We start from the raw sequence: 18,138 nt of genomic DNA, 5'->3' as shown, positions 1-18,138 counted from the left end.
GTTGTGGACCACTTTCTGACAGCCTTTATTCTCGTCAATGACAAACTCTTCCTCTGACAGGACAGAAACAAAGAGAAGATAATGCATTTAGTCTTACACTGTATTGTATACATTGGTATGTTTATGAATATTGTAACATGTTCTTACCATCTTCAGCCTCTGGGCAACAGAAACAACAGGAAGCTTTCTGTTCAGGACACAAAGCAAGAGACGTTTATTTATAGTCAACAATATAGTTAAATATATAATCAAGTACACCCAAAAATGAGCAGTCTGCCATCACTGGTCACCCTCACGTCATTCAACACACCTGCCTGGAAGTTTCAAGTAAACCTAGAACGCTTAATTAGCTGGTACAGGTGTGTTTAATTGGGTTTGGAACTAAAATATGTAGGACACCAGCCCTCCAGGACTGAGTTTGGGCACCCCTGTTCCAATCCGATTTAATGATTTATGCTAAGCTAAGCTAAAAGTGCTTCTGTCGACCTGGAGATCGGCTGAATGGATTCACATATGGTAAAACTCAACTGTTTAACTCAAGGGAAATTGTAAAATGAGACTGTTTCCAAAAAATGTGGAGTTTTCCTTTAGGCTTATGTCATCTGAATGAAAATCAAATTCATGGTAAAGGGAACCAAACCAAACCCTCTTCGAATATTTCACGTAGCATAACACCCGCAACCTCCCGCAAATCATGACACTCTCGCCCAGGAATGACTATTCTCAACTTGGGATGTCTGTTCTACACAAGAAATAAATCATACAAGTCAAGTTGATCTTTATTGTCATTCTGCTACATGTGTGGACATACAATGGAAAGAAATGTCTTGTCTTCCATGCTGAAAAATCCAGCTTAAACCAGCCTAGGATGGTTGGCTGGTTTTAGCTAGTCGACCAGCCTGGTTTTACAGGGATTTTGGCCATTTCAAGGCTGGTTTCCAGCTATTTCCAGCCTGGTCTTAGCTGGTCAGGCTGGAAAATGACCAGCTAAATCCAGCTAAAACTAGCTTGACCAGCCTGGTTTAAGCTGGACATAGCTGGCTAGGCTAGTCAAGCTGGTTTATGCTGGTCATCTCCCAGCCCGACCAGCTAAAACCAGGCTGAAAATGACTGGAAACCAGCCTGGAAATGGCCAAAACCCCTCTAAAATCAGCCTGGTCGACCAGCTAAAAACAGCCAACCAGCCTAGGCTGGTTTAAGCTGGGTTTTTTTTTGTAGGGTTGAAGGACCACGTTGCTACATAAATAAACATATTCATAAATATAAACGCAACGCTGGACATAAGAGCTATTTTAAACCTGTACATAACTAAATAAATACCTATACATAACTAATAAAGGCAGGTTTAATATGACATGAAAGCAAGTGAAGGATGACAGAATAGTCATTTTCGGTGAACCTTTCTTTGTTAGAGGCCTCAAATCACTACAAATATTTAGAGCAGCTCTGAAAGTCACATACCTGGAACTCATAACGGTAAACCTTTATCATCCAGAAAGGCCCGAAGACCTCAGCTAAGTATGAAGCCTCATTGCTGAGAGGAAAAATCAGCCGTTAGCATTTTCATTAATACTTCTGTTATCAACAAATCTTTATTTTTTTTATTAATTTTTATTTTACTCACCATGCAAAGAGAACACAGCAGTACATGATTGCAGCCCCCATAATGGCCACAGCATTTCCTTCGTTCTGAATCTCATCCCTGCTGACTTTGGGGTAACAAATGGTTATGTTGACGCCCTGATACTCCACTGAAACAACACACACACAAGAAAAAGAGAAGGATCAAGCATTTATATCTGGATGATGTTTTTTTCATTTGCCGTTTCAGAATTGTTCCTCAAATAGTCCGGTTGCTGTATGAAAACAACTCATTTAGATATTCCTGAAGCCTTTTCTGCTAGCTTTAGAGATGCTTTCGAGGGCTGTGGATATTGTGTCGTGTGCCTGAGAGAATTCCTCTGAGATGGGATTAAACTCCCTGCATGCCCCAGGGTGCACTTCAGTCCTTTATGAAGTCAAGCAGCAGACACAGGCTATAAAGCCGCTGAACAAGATGGGACACAACAACCACACACACACAGGGCTTTCACAAAAATGGAAAAAAGTGAACACTGTGTTTCCAGAAAGTATTAATCACATCCCATATGTGCTATTTCAGGCCAGAAGCTCTTCACTGGGCATTAAGCAAATAATCCTAAATCAAAATCTGCCAAATGTAAGAATTAATTTCGCAATGCTTTTACACAGTGGAGTGGTGGATGAAGTGCACAAAATGTGTACTTGAGTAAAAGCACAGATATGGTAAAAAATAATACTATAGTAAAAATATTTAATTTATTAATGTTCTGAAAGGGATAGTTCACCCAAAAGTGAAAATGTACCCACTATTTTCATAGCTTTAAATGATGTAAGTTTCTTTCTTCTGTAGAACACAAAAGAAGATGTTTTGAAGAATGGTGAAAACCGGTAACCACTGGATACAGGTTTCCAACATTTTTCAAAAAATCTTCCTTATCAAGGAACAGAAGATAGAAACTCAAACAGGTTTGTGACAAGTAAAGGGCGAGTAAATCTTCACATAATTTCCATTTTTGGCTGAAAGGTTACTTTCAGGAGGAATTGTTATGCTTTTTTTAAAAATCCTATATTACTGAAAATACACACATCTTTTTATTCAAGATATAAAAATAGGTGAATTAATTAATAATACAATTCATACTGTATATATTTTCACTTATAAGGACAAGACTATAATATTAAGTTAAAATTAAGTCAGAGTGTTACAATTGCCCTCTTGTTGGTGACGACTGTAACAGTGTTTGGAGTCAATTATAACAGTAAAGCCTTTAGTCTTATTATTTCACTGTATCCCACATACCTGTAAATACATTCAAAGTAATCACTTTAGTGTGTGTGTGTGTGTAACTTGATTTTAGATATTTAAAATATATATTTTATTCAATGCATTAATTCAGCGGATGAGTCAAAAATCTTTAAGCAAACTTTAATGAAATGCTACAATATAAAGATATTAAAGGGGTTATGAACAGGGAAACCAAAGTTTCTTGATCTTTTTAACATAAAAGAGTTACCAGTACTATAAAACATCCTGTAAGTTTTGAAGCTCAAAGTGTTTTTCTTACACTAAAAGCATCTTACATTGAAGGTAATCTGACAAAATAACAAGAAATTGAATGTTCTACTCTACTCTATTATAGTGGATTAGCCCCGCCCTGATCTTCAGCAAAAGACTCCAGACTTGTGACAAGGGTCAGTAAATCTTCACAGAATTTCCATTTTTGGCTGAAAGATCACTTTAAGTAAAATGTAAGAGAAATCCAGAGCAGTTGTTGTGTTTTTTTTTTTTTTTACTTTTTTCTTTAAAAAATCCTATATTACTTAAAATACACACATCTTTTTATACAAGAAACAAAAATAGGTGAATTAATTATTAATACAATTCAAACTGTTTATATTTTCACTTATGAGGACAAGAATATAATATTCAGTTAAATTAAGTGCGAGTATTACTAATGCCTCCTTGTTGGTGACAACCATAACAGTGTTTGGAGTCAATTATAACAGTAAAGCCATTAGTCTTATTATTTCACTGTATCCCACATAAACACATTCAAAGTAATCACTTTAGCGCTGAAGTATCCAATACTGCTGTTTGCATTCAAAAAGCAAAATTCTATTTCTTTTTTATGTGTGTGTAACTTGATTTTAGTTATTTAACATATATATATATATATATATATATATATATATATATATATATATATATATATATATATTACTCAATGCCTTAATTTAGTGAATGAGTCAAAAATCTTCAAGCTAACTTTAATGAAATGCAACAAGATAGAGATATTAAAAGGGTCATGAACTGAGAAACCAAAGTTTCCTTGATCTTTTGACATACAAGAGTTAACAGTACTATACATTCATCCTGTAAGTTTTGGAGCTCAAAACTTTTTTTACACTACCATCTTACATTAAAGATAGTCTGAAAAAATAACAAGAAATGTAATGTTCTACTCTGTGATGTATTAGAGTGGATTAGCCCCGCCCCAATGTTTAGCAAAAGATCAACACCATCACCTACTTCTACTTTACTGCCTGTTAATATTCAAAACTGTTAGCCAATCACAGCAGTGAGCTTTTACTACTGAGTCTATAGTGCACTATGTCTATTCAAAAAGAAATTGAATAAAGAATCAAAAACAGCACAAAAACATAGTCCAATCACTTCTGAATTCATTCATTCATTCATTTTCTTTTCGGCTTAGTCCCTTTATTATTCTGGGGTCGCCACAGAGGAATAACCCGCCAACTTAACATATGTTTTACGCAACGGATGTCCTTCCAGCAGCAACCCAACACTGGGAAACACCCATACACACTCTTTCACACCCATAGTCGGCCAATTTAGACTATTCAATTCACCTATTGCGCATTTCTTTGGACTGTGGGGGAAACCAGAGCACCCAGAGGAACACGGAGAGAAAATGTAAACTCCACACTGAAACGCCAACTGGCCCAATCGGGCTCAAACCAGCAACCTTCCTTATGTGAGGCGATTGTGCTACCCTCGCACCACCGTGCTGTCCATAGTGTATGTGTTTGAATGAGTGTTTATGGATGTTTCCCAGTGATGGTTTGCACCTGGAAGGGCATCCACTGCGTAAAACTCATGCTTGATAAGTTGACGGTTCATTCCGTTGTGTCGACCCCAGATAAATAAACAGACATAGCCGAAAAAAACCCAAAAAAATAAATGAATGAATGAGCATGCAAAGTGTTAAATAACTATCACAGGGTCCCACCAAGATGTTGAAAATCGAATCGGTCCGCTACATAAAACTTATGCTGAATAAGTTGGCGGTTCATTCTGCTGTGGCGACCCCGGATTAATAAAGGCACATAGCTGGAAAAAGTAAAAAAAATGAATAAATGAGTTTGCAAAATGTTAAATAACTATCACAGGGTCCCACCAAGAATCTGTCATTTATCAACATCCAATTGATCAGTGGACTCGAATTCACTCACTGGTTTTTATTCGCTACTTTAAGTAGACTATATTAGTGGGCAAATGTAGGCATTAGTGAATAAGGATAAATGGGGAAATTTTGGATACAGCCATTCAATTTATTTATTAAAGGATTTCACTCCTGCTTGCATGAGCTTGCAGGAATAGTTTTGTAAATCTGCTCCCAGTTTTAACCGAAGAAAACTCCTAAAAACTTTTACAGCCGTTTACCATCTGTATTTAAAATATCCACGTGAACATGCTCAACTGCATCTGTGTTACATGCTTGAGAGCTTTTCTATGACCTCAGCATCTAAACCTTTTCTTTCTGGAAATCTCATTCATCTCTGCCGTATGTTAAGCAAAAACCATTCATCACCTTTGTCCTCTGAAATGCACCACTATTAGATGAAATGATGTGGTTTAAGATGACGAAGCAGGGAGAATTTTACAGGCTACACTAATGACTTTCTGTTAATGGCTATTTGATTACAGTCAGGTTGATTAACGTTGCGGAGGGAGAAATCAATTCAGTGCAGGGAAGCTGCGCTCTAACATTAAAACAACAGAAATCACTGTCAGAGTCTACATTGCTCTGTAAAAGTATTTTAGTAATTTATAAAGAGGCCACCAATCTCTCTTCATGGTTAATGTGACAGGCTGTCACATTATTGTCATTTTATTTACCAGAACCTGACTGTTCACAGCAGGTCTTATAATTTAAGCATTTGTTTTCCATTAAGTTGATGACCTGCTGACCTGAAAGGGGTTTCTGCAACGTTGAAAAGTCAAAACAACTCCCCCAAAACATTGTTTCATATTCAAATGTATGCTATGCTTTTATTTATTAGTTAATAGTTACCTGTGTGTACATAATATTTAATATTCTACACAAACACCAATAAGCCAGAACATGTACTTTCAATACTCTCTACATTACTTCAAACAAGAAGACAACACTGGTGAATAAAGTAAAATAAAATGAGATCATTCAGACATTTATGTTGTATTATTATTATTTAAGAATTCTGAGATGTTTAAAAATTCCCAGAGATGCGTCGCGGCTGGAAGGGCATCTGCTGCGTAAAAACTTGCTGGATAAATTGGCGGTCCATTCCGCTGTGGCGACCCCGGATTAATAAAGGGACAAAGCCGACAAGAAAACGAATGAATGAATGATGAATGAGATGTTTAAATATGTGAAGACAATTTAAGCATGAATTTAAAGAACGGAAATCGAAATCCTTGTTTTATTCCGTTGATACCATAGTAAAAAGTATTTACAGATATGATGTTGAATATACAAATCACTCCATCAATGTCAGGAATCGTTTTGTACAGCCAACTCATTTCTGCCAGTTTGAGGAATGAAATACTTGTACGAACATAGTACAACTTATATAAACAAACCTCTCTTAAACAACTTCAGATTAAAGATTGCTATTTTATTTTATGTGACAGTGCTACTGTTCTGGCTCAGGTCATGTGAAAAATAATAAAAATACTAAAACTGCCCAGTGCATAAAGAAAGGGGTTTGCCAGTAATATCATGTCTTAACAGTTTAAACTGTTCTGGATGTGTCAAGCAGTCTTTCCTGCTTACCTTTCTCTGGTGGACGGCTGGAAAGCGCAGAGAAGGTCAAATACATCACATAGCAACAGATGATGGAGGCCTGCAGGATTCCTGAGCGGGGCTTCTCTGAGAGGCACAGCAAAATCAAACGTCAGCAAGACTTAAACTTGATTTACATAAATACTATCAAATTTGTAAATATAGAAAGAATAAATCCACAAATCTATCCAATAAAATCAAGTTTTTCTTGTATTCATAATGTTCACTTTCTTTTCAAAAGTACCAAAAACGTACATATTGGTACCTTGAAGTACATATTAGTAGCTTCTTAGTGGCTAAAGTCTATGGGCCCTATCATAGACCCGGCGCAATAAGGTGCAAGATGTGTTTGGAACGATTTATTGCTATTTTTAGACAAACACAAGCCTAATTTTCCCATTTTGCGGCACATTGTTTAAACAGGAAATCCATTTGAGCCACTTTGTGGACTAATGGATGTGCCTGTCTAGAAAGAAGGTGTGTTAAGGCGCATTGTTGGTGCGTTGCTATTTTGAGAAACTGAAATAGACTGCGCATTGACCAGCTGAAAGCAGGTCTGAAGTCCAGCGCAGAACACATTATTTGTGTACCTTAAACGCATTCACATTGCTTAATACACACAGGATGTAGAGCAAACCACAAAAATATTTACACATGAAAAATGTAAAGGAATAAATAATATTAATAAATGTTACAAAAAGTATTATTTTCTACATAAATATAAAAACCACTGCTTCCATGCCTTCTTCACCCCAGGGGGCTTTAACAGTTTATTTATGACAATTAGCATAATGTTATTATTATTATTATTATTATTATTATTATTATTATTATTATTATTATTATTATTTATTACATGCATATTTATATTTGTTTAAATAAAAACAAGCTTTGATTTGTCCACCTTTCAGGTTTTGGACCATATATGGCATAAGAATAGTACGTGTGTTTGAATATATGTGTTTTTTTGAGCACACTTCATTATCATTTTTCATTTATTTGTTTGCTGGAAATTAGAACTGAATTTAGAAATGGTTTTGAAACAAACTTTTGCGCTTAACAAACGAAATTAAATATATAGGCTAATTAATGTCTTCACTAGAGTGGATACAACACCGTTTGCTTATCCACGAAAGTAAAGGAGTACAGCAAAGAGTAAAGGTAAAGAAAAAGAGAAAGAGGTCGAATGGAGAAGGCTCGTTCTTTATCCTTGCGCTGCAGATGTTTTTTTTTTTTTTACTGTTTTCTCGCTTATGAAGTGTTCAGTTTTTCCACTTACAAAGTTCGCCATGTAAATAGATAATGCACCATGGCGCGACACAACTGACTCTTAAGGGCAATGGCAGATGACACTCTAATTTGTTTAATGCACCTTATGCTCAAAACACACCCATAACTCATTAAGAGAATAAGCACAACCCTGTTAGAGCTTGCGCCTGGGCGCAAACCGTATTTTTCCATCCTTAAAATTGCAAAAGTGGATTCGGACAAGCCCTTAATGCTTTTGCGACATGCTCCTTAGACTCTGCGCCTAGATCATTAAAATAGAGCCCATAATATTAGTGCCCAAAAAGTACATAATAGTACTTCTTTTTTCACTAGCAGTGCAACATGGAGTGACTGTCTGTTCCATTGTTACTTTTTTTATTTTTGAAGTGTTTTTACTTACATTTCTTCTCTTTTCTGATGTATAACTCTTCATTCATTCTAATTCTTAAGACGTCAACCTAATGTGACTAATGTGAGGGTGACACTTTAGAATAACTATATGTTATAACTACTTAATAGATCATTACTAAACTGTTAGTTAATGAGTTATAAATGACTTGTTAAATGATAGTTAATAGTTTGTTAATTATTTATAAATGTGCCTTATAGATAGCCAATTGATAACTTACAAGCTGTTAGTTAAAGTAATAAATGACTTGTTAACTGTATTTTAATGATTATAACTATACCTAATAAATTAGTAATAGATCATGAACAAGCTGTTGGTAAATTATTTCCTAAAGACTTGTTAAGTATCAGGTAATAGTTTATATTTGTTATTGCAACGTTATATTAAAAGTAAATGAGGAATGGTTGCAACTTTAGAATAACGCCCCAATAACATACATAAACTAATAACTAACACTTAACTAATATATTAACTCACACTTTACAGATCAGTTGTTCATAGTTTGTTTACCATCTAATAACACCAGTAAAACCTTGTAGAACTTTTCTAATAAAATAAATTTTTACTTATTTTGTTTTCATGTTTAGCACAAAAAGTGCCCAAACCTCATGGGTTTGTATTCTGTTGTGTACTGCTGTTCTGCTATGTGATGGCTCAGTGTGTGTGTTTCTATTCATTAAACACAATGTTCAACATTCCATCGGTGGCGTTTCTTTGGTAAAACACAGCACACAGAAAAGCCTATGAGTGGAACAAGGTTAAGGTGCAAAAAATTCTATTTTAAATCTCACATCAAATTTCTGTGGCTTGAACTTGTTCCATCCATTTGCTGTTCTACAAAGTTTCACTGGTATTATTAGATGGTTAACAAACTATGAACAACTGATCTGTAAAGTGTGATCTGTAAAAGGACAAAACAATATACAGTGGTAGTCCTTCAGCAATACAACTGAAGTACTGAGACCTCATTCGGAAACCATTGTCCACCGAGCAGGAAAAGTAGTAGTTGTACTGCAGTTGGTTATATTGTAGTACCTCAGTTGTATTGCAGTAATACTGTAATATACTTAAATAATGTCGTTTTTTGTGTCCAACAACAGCACTTTCCCGAAGTTAACTAAAACTGCAGTATTCCTTTAAAAAAGCAGTCATTTTTTGTAAGGGTAATGAATCCTGACACTGACAAAGACTCATAGCCAAAAGGAACTTTAGTCCTAGCACAACACTGTGGTAGAGCTTTGTGATTTATATTCGATTAAATGAATTAAAAACTAAACAGTTTGTTTTTTTGTTTTTTTTTGAGAGAGAGAGAGAGAGAGAGAGAGAAAGAGAGAGAGAGAGAGAGAGAGAGAGAGAGAAAGAGAGAGAGAGAGAGAGAACAGGAGGATGAACAAACTGAGCACTAACTTTGCTGCACACAGGGAGTGATGGCAATGAAAGACATGATGGTGCAGAGAGCCAGATTGGTCCAAAGCAAGGCTTTATTGAGGTGGCATCCCGCTGGGTGAGTGTAGTATTTGTACATGAAAGTGAAAGCCATGGTAGCGATGGTGTAGAAAAAGAGAGTAGCGCACATGACTGCCACATACCACCTCTTATTTTCAGCTGCACCGGTTAACCTGTCAATGAAAGAAAGGGCAGAAAATAATTGCATTAAGAAAGAGCATTATAATATATAAAGATGGCTTTCGGCTTCAAAATGGTTTGAGACTCTACAAACATAAGCTAGATGTTGAATGGTAAACAGGGAGATGAGTTTGAATGTGTGTTTGTACACGTGTATGAATAAGTGAGATACCAGAGTGAAAAAACAGGAAGGGGAGTAATGAACAGAGATTATCTAAAACTCTACAACTCTGGAGGCTGATATTTTATCATTCCTGAGCGAGATGTGACTCAGACATGAACCAGATGTGGTTCTTCATAATCTGTAATAGGTGCCTTTCTACTACAGTTTTTATGGGCTAGTGCATAGGCTAGTTATAGTGCAGTTTTGCCTGGGGATGATGTACCCCACTGTTCAGTGTAAAAAAAAAAACCTATTAATAAAATGCTGAAGAGCAAAAAGATCTAAGCAAAACTATTATTCTTGCTAGGGCTTACTATAGACATAATACATTTACCGGCCACTTTATTAGGTACACCTGTCCAACTGCTTGTTAATGCAAATGTCTAATCAGGCAATCCCATGGCAGCAACCCAATGCATTTAGGCATGTAATCAAGACGATCTGCTGCAGTTCAAACTGAGCATCAGAATGGGGAAAGAAAGGTGATTGCTGACCATGTGCATCCCTTTATGACCACAGTATACCCATCTTCTGATGGCTACTTCCAGCAAAATAACGTGTCATGTCATAAGCATGAATCATCTCAGACTGGTTTCTTGAACATGACAATGAGTTCACTGTACTTAAATGGCCTCCACAGTCACCAGATCAATCCAATAGAGCACCTTTGCGATGTGGTAAAACGGGAGATTCGCATCATAGATGTGCAGCCCACAAATCTGCAGCAACTATGTGATGCTATCATGTCAATATGGACCAAAATCTCTGAGGAATATTTCCAGCACCTTGTTGAATCTATGCCCCGAAGGATTAAGACAGTTCTGAAGACAAAAGAGGGTCCAACCTGGTTCTAGAAATGTGTACCTAATAAAGTGGCCGGAGTGTGTATAGTAAGACATAATGTAATAAGTCAAAGTATGATCATTCATTATTAGTAATTATTACTAACTAGTTCCACAGATTTATATTTCTTACAAATTTTACTTCATTGTTTATACATTTACTTAATATATTTAATAATATTTACTTAAAAAAGTAATTTTTGTTTTGTCAAAAGTTGAGTCAAACTTTTAAAAAGATTATAATATAAGCTGCATTTATGTTTATTGGTCCAGTCAACATTAGCTAAAAAAAATAACTGTTTATTTTAACTTTTCACAAAATATTTGTGCAGACATAACTATGAAATCAAGAATGTTTTTACAGCTTAGATATATTTTTCTCTTATTGGTGTTTTTACAGTCTATACAGTATATAAATATGTAAACTCCAGCATTAGTGGTACTTACAAAATAATAATTAGGTGAAGCAGATTAATAGGTGTATATCACTCACCAGTTTTTATTCCAGGTATGAGCGAAAGCAGTGATGAGAATGAGTTGAATGAGGATAAAGGAAAAGCCTCCCACGACTCCAACATAATGCCAGGCTAGATGGAAAAAGGAAAAAACGAGAGCTGAATTAAAACAAGAACTAAATTCATCTGAGATTTATGAGCTTCATTTATGAATCATGATCTACAAATTGCTTTTAAATCAAACATAACGTGAAATGTGCCCCTGAATTTCCTGCATACACACAGCTAGACATCTGAGTGATTTCCATAAGAATTTGTTCAGGTTGTGTTTTATAAATGAGGCCACTGTGTGAGTGCCTGTTTCACACGCTAATGTAAAATGTTCAGTGTGTCTAGAGCGCCACCTGGGAGACTTAAATAAGAAGCGCAGTTTAGACTGATCAAAGACTGTAGCCATGGACCAAGACTGTAGCGTAATCACTTTAAGCTCATAAGCACCCAGATAAAGACTACTCCAAATCACAAAGTTTTGATAAAATCTTATTGGTTATAGACAGATTTTACAACATCTGATAAAATATTTATAAAAAAGCTATATTATTAATATTAGCTTCTTGGCATTGTTCGGGGCCCCCTATTTCCCTGGGGCCCTAAACGGCTGCTTACCTCGCTTATAGGTTAAGTCCACCTCTTTGTGTGTATCACGTATACATAATAAATATAATGCACACACATTTGATACATATATATATATATATATATATATATATATATATATATATATATATATATATATATATATATATATATATATATATATATATATATATAATGCACACACATCGAAATAAATATTTCCCCAGCACTAATATTTATAAACAATTTCTAATATATATATAAATATTTAATTTTTAAATATAAATAAGCATTCTCTGAAATATATACATATAAGCACTAATAAATATATAGGATATTATATATATATATATATATATATATATATATATATATATATATATATATATATATATGTATGTATGTATGTATGTATGTATGTATATATACATGTATATATTTACATTTACATATAAATAATAAAATTTTCAAATATATGCATACATGTGTACATTTATGTATACATAATAAATATACACACTACGCACACATCAATTATATGTGAACAAAATTTTATTTTGGCCGGAATACATTTTTGCTCAGCACTAATGTAAATATTTTACATTTGTCTTTTATGTATGTTTTACGTATTTATACACACTATTTTCACACATATTGCTTCGACAGCACTCATTTTGATCAGAATGTAAGTATTTGTTTGATCAGCTCACCATGCAAAAAGGATTCCGTGGGAATAAAGAAGGCAGCAGCAATCATTCCAAGCATGGTGATGAACTTCAGAAACCAGAACCTATGAGAGAATGAGTAGAATAGGCGTCTGTTAGTTTATTTACATGTTTTTGTGGTTTTGTTGTTAGTTTATTTATCAAGCAACCTGTAAACAGATGAGGAACACGTACACATCATTTATTTTCCAAAATCTATTGATTCTCAATTACTTCCAAGCATCTGGTTGGCCTTTTCCATATCTGACCCTGGACCACAAAATCTTCTGTTAAGCAATAGCAAATAATACATTACTGATTTTTTAAAACGTCAAAAATCCTTAGAATATTAAGTAAAGATCATCGTTCTTTAAGATATTTTGTAAAATTTCTATTGTTAATATACCAAACAATTTTAGTTTAGTAATATTAATTGCTAAAAACTAATTTTTCTCAACATTTAAATTTTTTTTTTCATTCTCATTTTCCAGATATTTAAATAGTTGAATCTTAGACACATATTGTCTGACAAATCTAACAACAGTGGTCAAGCAATTCACCTTTATACCTGGTTTTAATGTCCAAGGCCACATATTGTGTTGTTCCTCCTAAACTTTAAGAAATGGCTCTGCAATCATTATTTGCGGTCTTTATTGCAGTCTTTATCCTAAACTCAGTTATTATATCCAGTATCCCTTCGGAGCACTTTCATTTGAGTTTAGTGCAAAAAAAACAACAACACACTGACCCGTTATGGATTAGAGCTCGGAAATCCTGACTGGACTTGACATCGATGAGGAAGATGGCCATCATCAAGTAGAAACAGGCTGTGCCAAAACACACCCTGTAAACGGCTGAGTAGCCCACCAGCATCTGACAGTCTCCCCCACCGTGAGCCTCATCACACACCACATTAAAGAAAGGCACCTGAGGGAGAGTGAGAGCTCTTATTGTGTGTTTCTGTAGGGTACAGACTGATGGCAAGTGTAGCATGCATGTCCTGCCAAGCAGATTAGCCAAGATTGATTGGATGAGACTTAAAATAAAGAGCAGTTTGGCTGTTTACAGCACCAGCAGTGCGGTGAAAAAAGTAGGTTAGGCTGACTGTAGCTTGTGGACACTGTGTAAAAAAACAACAACTAAAGATGATGGGGGATTAATGGGGGAAAACTGTAAAAATGCTCAGTAAAAATCTGCTACATGATCAAATTGACATTTACAGAATTCCCTGTGACACGTTACTCATTCATTCGCTCATTTTCTTTTCAGCTTGGTCCCTTTGTTAATCTGGGGTTGCCTCAGCGGAATGAACTACCAACTTATCCTTATATGTTTTATGCAGCGGATGCCCTTCCACCTGCAACCCACCACTGAGTAATGTGACACATTATTTATTTATTTATTTATTTATTTATTTAAGTTGACATTGCTGTGTTTATTGTTAGTTTTTTCCATTGGTAATGTACATTACATTGATTATGTTACATCTTATATTGTAAAATGAATGTTTATTGCATTACATTGGTATAGTGATGTTCCCATTCGGGCTGCACAGTATATCAATATTCAACATTTTTTGTGTTTTTTGAGACCTGTGACTGTGAGAATTTAAAAAGCATTCAGACATAAGAAAGTATAACGTTTGTTGCTTTAATAATGACTAATATTTTTAAATTATTTGTATTTTTACTGTCATTACTATACCAGACTTAATCATTGATAAACATCGTTTATTTCATTTGTGTCTTTTTCTTCAGGCCTGTAGTCAGCCTGGTAAAAGTGGTGGTTCTTTTTTCTCAAAATGTGGACCTTTTTGCATTTATTTGTCTCATTTTCTATGATATTTAAATACTGTCTTTTAGTGACATTTTAAGCACTATTTTTTTGCTGGATTAGTTTGTCAGATGGACAACATAACCAATCTTTTTGATGTACCAACAAAATATTGAAAGATTTAGAGTAAAGAAATATGAAATAAATAAATAAATACAAATCTATTACATCATATACAGTATCATTAGTTTTTCATAAAGTTTTTCTTTAAATAGTTTTTAAAGTTTTATATTAAAAACTGTAGTCTATTGTCATTTATTAGGCAAATAACAAACTGACCAATACATTCAACTTACCTCAGTCAGAATTTCGCCATTTGAATCATAATTAAAATAATAATAATATTAATAATAGTAATACTAATAATGTTGAGCTTCACAATTTTTCTAGCCTCTCTTGTAAAAAATATGTTTGAAGATTTATGGATAACAACAATAGCCAAACTAGTATTCAAATGAAACTTAATATGGGCCACATTTGGTGCTTCGCATTTTTTTATTGGTCTTTTTTTTTTGTTTGATTAAAGAACACAGTCCAGGATTAAGAATAAACGTTACTTGTAAAACTTTTCTTTATTTAACAACAATACAGTAGGTCACAGCCGGATGTTGGACTCATGAAAAATAATGGGCCCTTTTCACAGGCCTGTTATGAGGAGTTTAACGGTCATCAGCATCTTAAATCCTTGAAAGTTTTTAATATTTAGATTTTTTAAAAATGTATGAACATTTATGTGCATTTATGTATGTATTACATCGTCTTTACTACAAATTACAAAAAACTAATTACCAATTGTGTGAGGTGTTTCTAATGCATCGTCTATGGGACAGGACAGTAAATTTGATGTTATTCTCTTCTCTGGCTGCTGTCATCAGTCTCACACAATGTTTTTCCTTTTTCTGAACATCTTTATAACATCATTGTGAGTTTTTCTTTTATTATTTGAGCAAAAAAGACTGTCAAAAAAATTGTTTGTTGTACTCTCCCATGTACTGTGCTCTGAGTTTTCCCCACTATGACGACTTCCGCTACTGAAAAACCCAAAAATGTGAAAAGGGTCTATTATTTACACTGGACAAAACTGATTAGCTGAAGTCACACTCAAGCGACAGTCAACAGAGGATTCCACTAGGTCTTAAAGCCTTTTCGATAGGTTATTTTCACAATTTATGTTGGCATAGCAGTCAAAATAGGATAAATGAGCTCATGTATGTGACAAATTTTGGACTTTTGTCAGTGAGTCTTTCGAAACACCCGAACCCCTCCCTGGCTACAGGCCTGTTCTTTATTGTATTTATCTATGCTTTATAATATTTTATTCAGATGCACTTCCCTGCACAATCATCCAAATCAATCTAACATTATGAATTCTTTCCAAATATGTTAAAGTCATCTGGTGAATTTGCATACACATCTCAATATATATTGCAGAATAACAAAATATCGCAATGTTAGATTTTTACAATATCGTGCAACCCTTTTTTTTTACCATGATGATGTTTGGTAGTTTTCTGAATGACCCTCTTACTTATTATTATGATTTACAGCTTGTAGAAAAGCTGTTTGTGAGTCATTTTGATTTACTGCATAAATCTCTCCTTGTTTTTAACTGTTCTGCTTATATTGTTCATTTCAAGTTTATTTGCATAGAGCTTTTCACAAGAACTATTGTTTCAAAGCAGCTTCACAAAAGGTGCACATTATTGCATTACAATCAAACTCAGAAAAAAGTTAGGGTTTTTAGTTAGCATAACTTTATTAGTTACTAATAACTGTAACTAATTATCTAGTAACTAATAGCTTTTAACAGTTAAAGTTAATATACTGTACATGAACATATAGTTAACCTGCAGTTATATAGCATATACAGTGCTCAGCAAATGAATATACCCCTCACAAATACCTCATTTTAAATTAATATTTTCTAAAGGAAGCTTTACAATATTATATTTGTGCATATACAGTTGAAATCAGAATTATTAGCCCCCCTGCATTATCAGCCCCCCTGTTTATGTTTTTCCCCAATTTCTGTTTAAAGGAGAGAAGATTTTATTCAACACATTTCTGAACATAATAGTTTTAATAACTCATTTCTAATAACTGATTTATTTTATCTTTGCCATGATGACAGTAAATAATACTTGACTAGATATTTTTCATAACTCTTCTATACAGCCTAAAGTGACCATTTAAAGGCCTAACTAGGTTAATTAGGTTAACTAGGCAGGTTAGAGTAATTAGACAAGTTATTATATAATGATGGTTTGTTCTGTAGACAGTCAAAAAAAATTTGCTTAAAGGGGCTAATAATTTTGACCTTAAAATGGTTCATAAAAAATAAGGAACTGCTTTTAATCTAGCCAAAATAAAACAAATAAGACTTTCTCCCGCAAAAAAAAAACATATATATATTATCTGACATACTGTGAACATTTCCTTACTCTTTTAAACATCATTTGGGAAATATTTAAAAAATAAAAATAAATGGGGAGCTAATAATTCTGACTTCAACTATACATTAGATTAGTCACTACTGAAGCCAAATCTGGAGCTTATCTACCAAAATAACATATGATGATGGTCCAAAATTTGTACACCCAACTGTATATGTTATAGAAAAAATATTAAATAAAAAATTTTAAAATAGGAAAATTCAAGAGAAACAAAAAATGTTTTGTTTATTTTTTCTAGTTTGCATTTCTTTTCAATATTTAGCTTGATTTTAATTGTTTTATCTTTCTATTTCTAAATATGTTTGGTGACTAAAATATTAATAATATTAAAAAAATATATCTGTGTAATAAGTCTGTTTTGTTTAAATGCACCAAACTACATTGCCTAAATTCACTGAGAAATAGAGAAAAATATTCATTTTCAAAATGGGCTGTGCTCAATTATGCTGAGCACTGTAAGTGATGTCTATGAAGTGTATTTGTGTATTAAGTCTATGTGTTGACCTTGATTATTAACATTACATTTACTATAAATTTGGAAATGTGGCTAGCATATTTTAGCGTGACATTTTGGAAAAAAATGCTTTTGGTGTTTAAAGTTTTTTTTTTTTTTTACAATGCAGACTTACATTCTCCCTCACGGCCTCGGACACGGTCTTGGACAGCATGAGGCATGAGACAGTGCAGGCCAGGATGTGGAATAACGTGTACATGATCCGCGTGCTGGTGGACGATTTGACTGGCGGACAGAAGGAGCAGCACAGGGAACATGGTGCCGGGCCGCAGCAGCAACATATCTGACGGAGAGAGACACGCAGGTCAGTCAGGGCTTGGGATTAATCAAAGCATCTGGATTTTTCAAATGGATCAAGGCTGGTTGCCTGGATGAAGTCCAAGCATCTTTTATCCTCGGCTAAACCCAGAACCCAGATTCCCACTGACTCCACAGATTAATTTTTTATGAGGTTATACTGGATATGGAATGATAGCGGCACGTGTTACTACAAAAATATATTTTATTAATGTGACACGCTGTCTTTATCCTTTTCAATTGTGACTAAGGGAAAAGTTGAGAATATACATTTCAAGAAATCATTGTAA

The 18,138-nt window shown here is 34.2% G+C and overlaps 1 protein-coding gene across 4 annotated transcripts in view; it reads right to left on the bottom strand.

Annotated features, from left to right (window-relative positions):
* Positions 1 to 18,138, bottom strand: part of serinc4 (serine incorporator 4) — a 39,574-nt gene that overhangs the window by 4,384 nt on the left and 17,052 nt on the right. For 2 of the 4 annotated variants that reach the window (XM_087261841.1, XM_087261840.1), the window contains exons 2-11: positions 17,667 to 17,834; positions 13,500 to 13,678; positions 12,758 to 12,837; positions 11,450 to 11,543; positions 9,733 to 9,944; positions 6,639 to 6,734; positions 1,625 to 1,751; positions 1,462 to 1,534; positions 148 to 187; positions 1 to 53 (exon numbers count right to left, since the gene is read on the bottom strand). The exon at positions 1 to 53 is cut by the window's left edge and continues 95 nt beyond it. In XM_087261841.1, the coding sequence (XP_087117967.1) occupies positions 1 to 53; positions 148 to 187; positions 1,462 to 1,534; positions 1,625 to 1,751; positions 6,639 to 6,734; positions 9,733 to 9,944; positions 11,450 to 11,543; positions 12,758 to 12,837; positions 13,500 to 13,678; positions 17,667 to 17,834 (1,122 nt within the window). Of the gene's footprint in view, positions 54 to 147; positions 188 to 1,461; positions 1,535 to 1,624; positions 1,752 to 6,638; positions 6,735 to 7,893; positions 8,839 to 9,420; positions 9,945 to 11,449; positions 11,544 to 12,757; positions 12,838 to 13,499; positions 13,679 to 17,666; positions 17,835 to 18,138 lie in introns of those variants that run through there. The other 2 variants (XR_015496166.1, XR_015496165.1) reach the window with 1 other exon arrangement.

Source organism: Danio rerio, chromosome 7 (assembly GCF_052040795.2).
Source record: "Danio rerio strain M-AB ecotype USA chromosome 7, GRCz13ab, whole genome shotgun sequence".
Lineage (NCBI taxonomy): Eukaryota > Metazoa > Chordata > Actinopteri > Cypriniformes > Danionidae > Danio > Danio rerio.
This window is presented reverse-complemented; position numbering and strand designations above follow the sequence as displayed.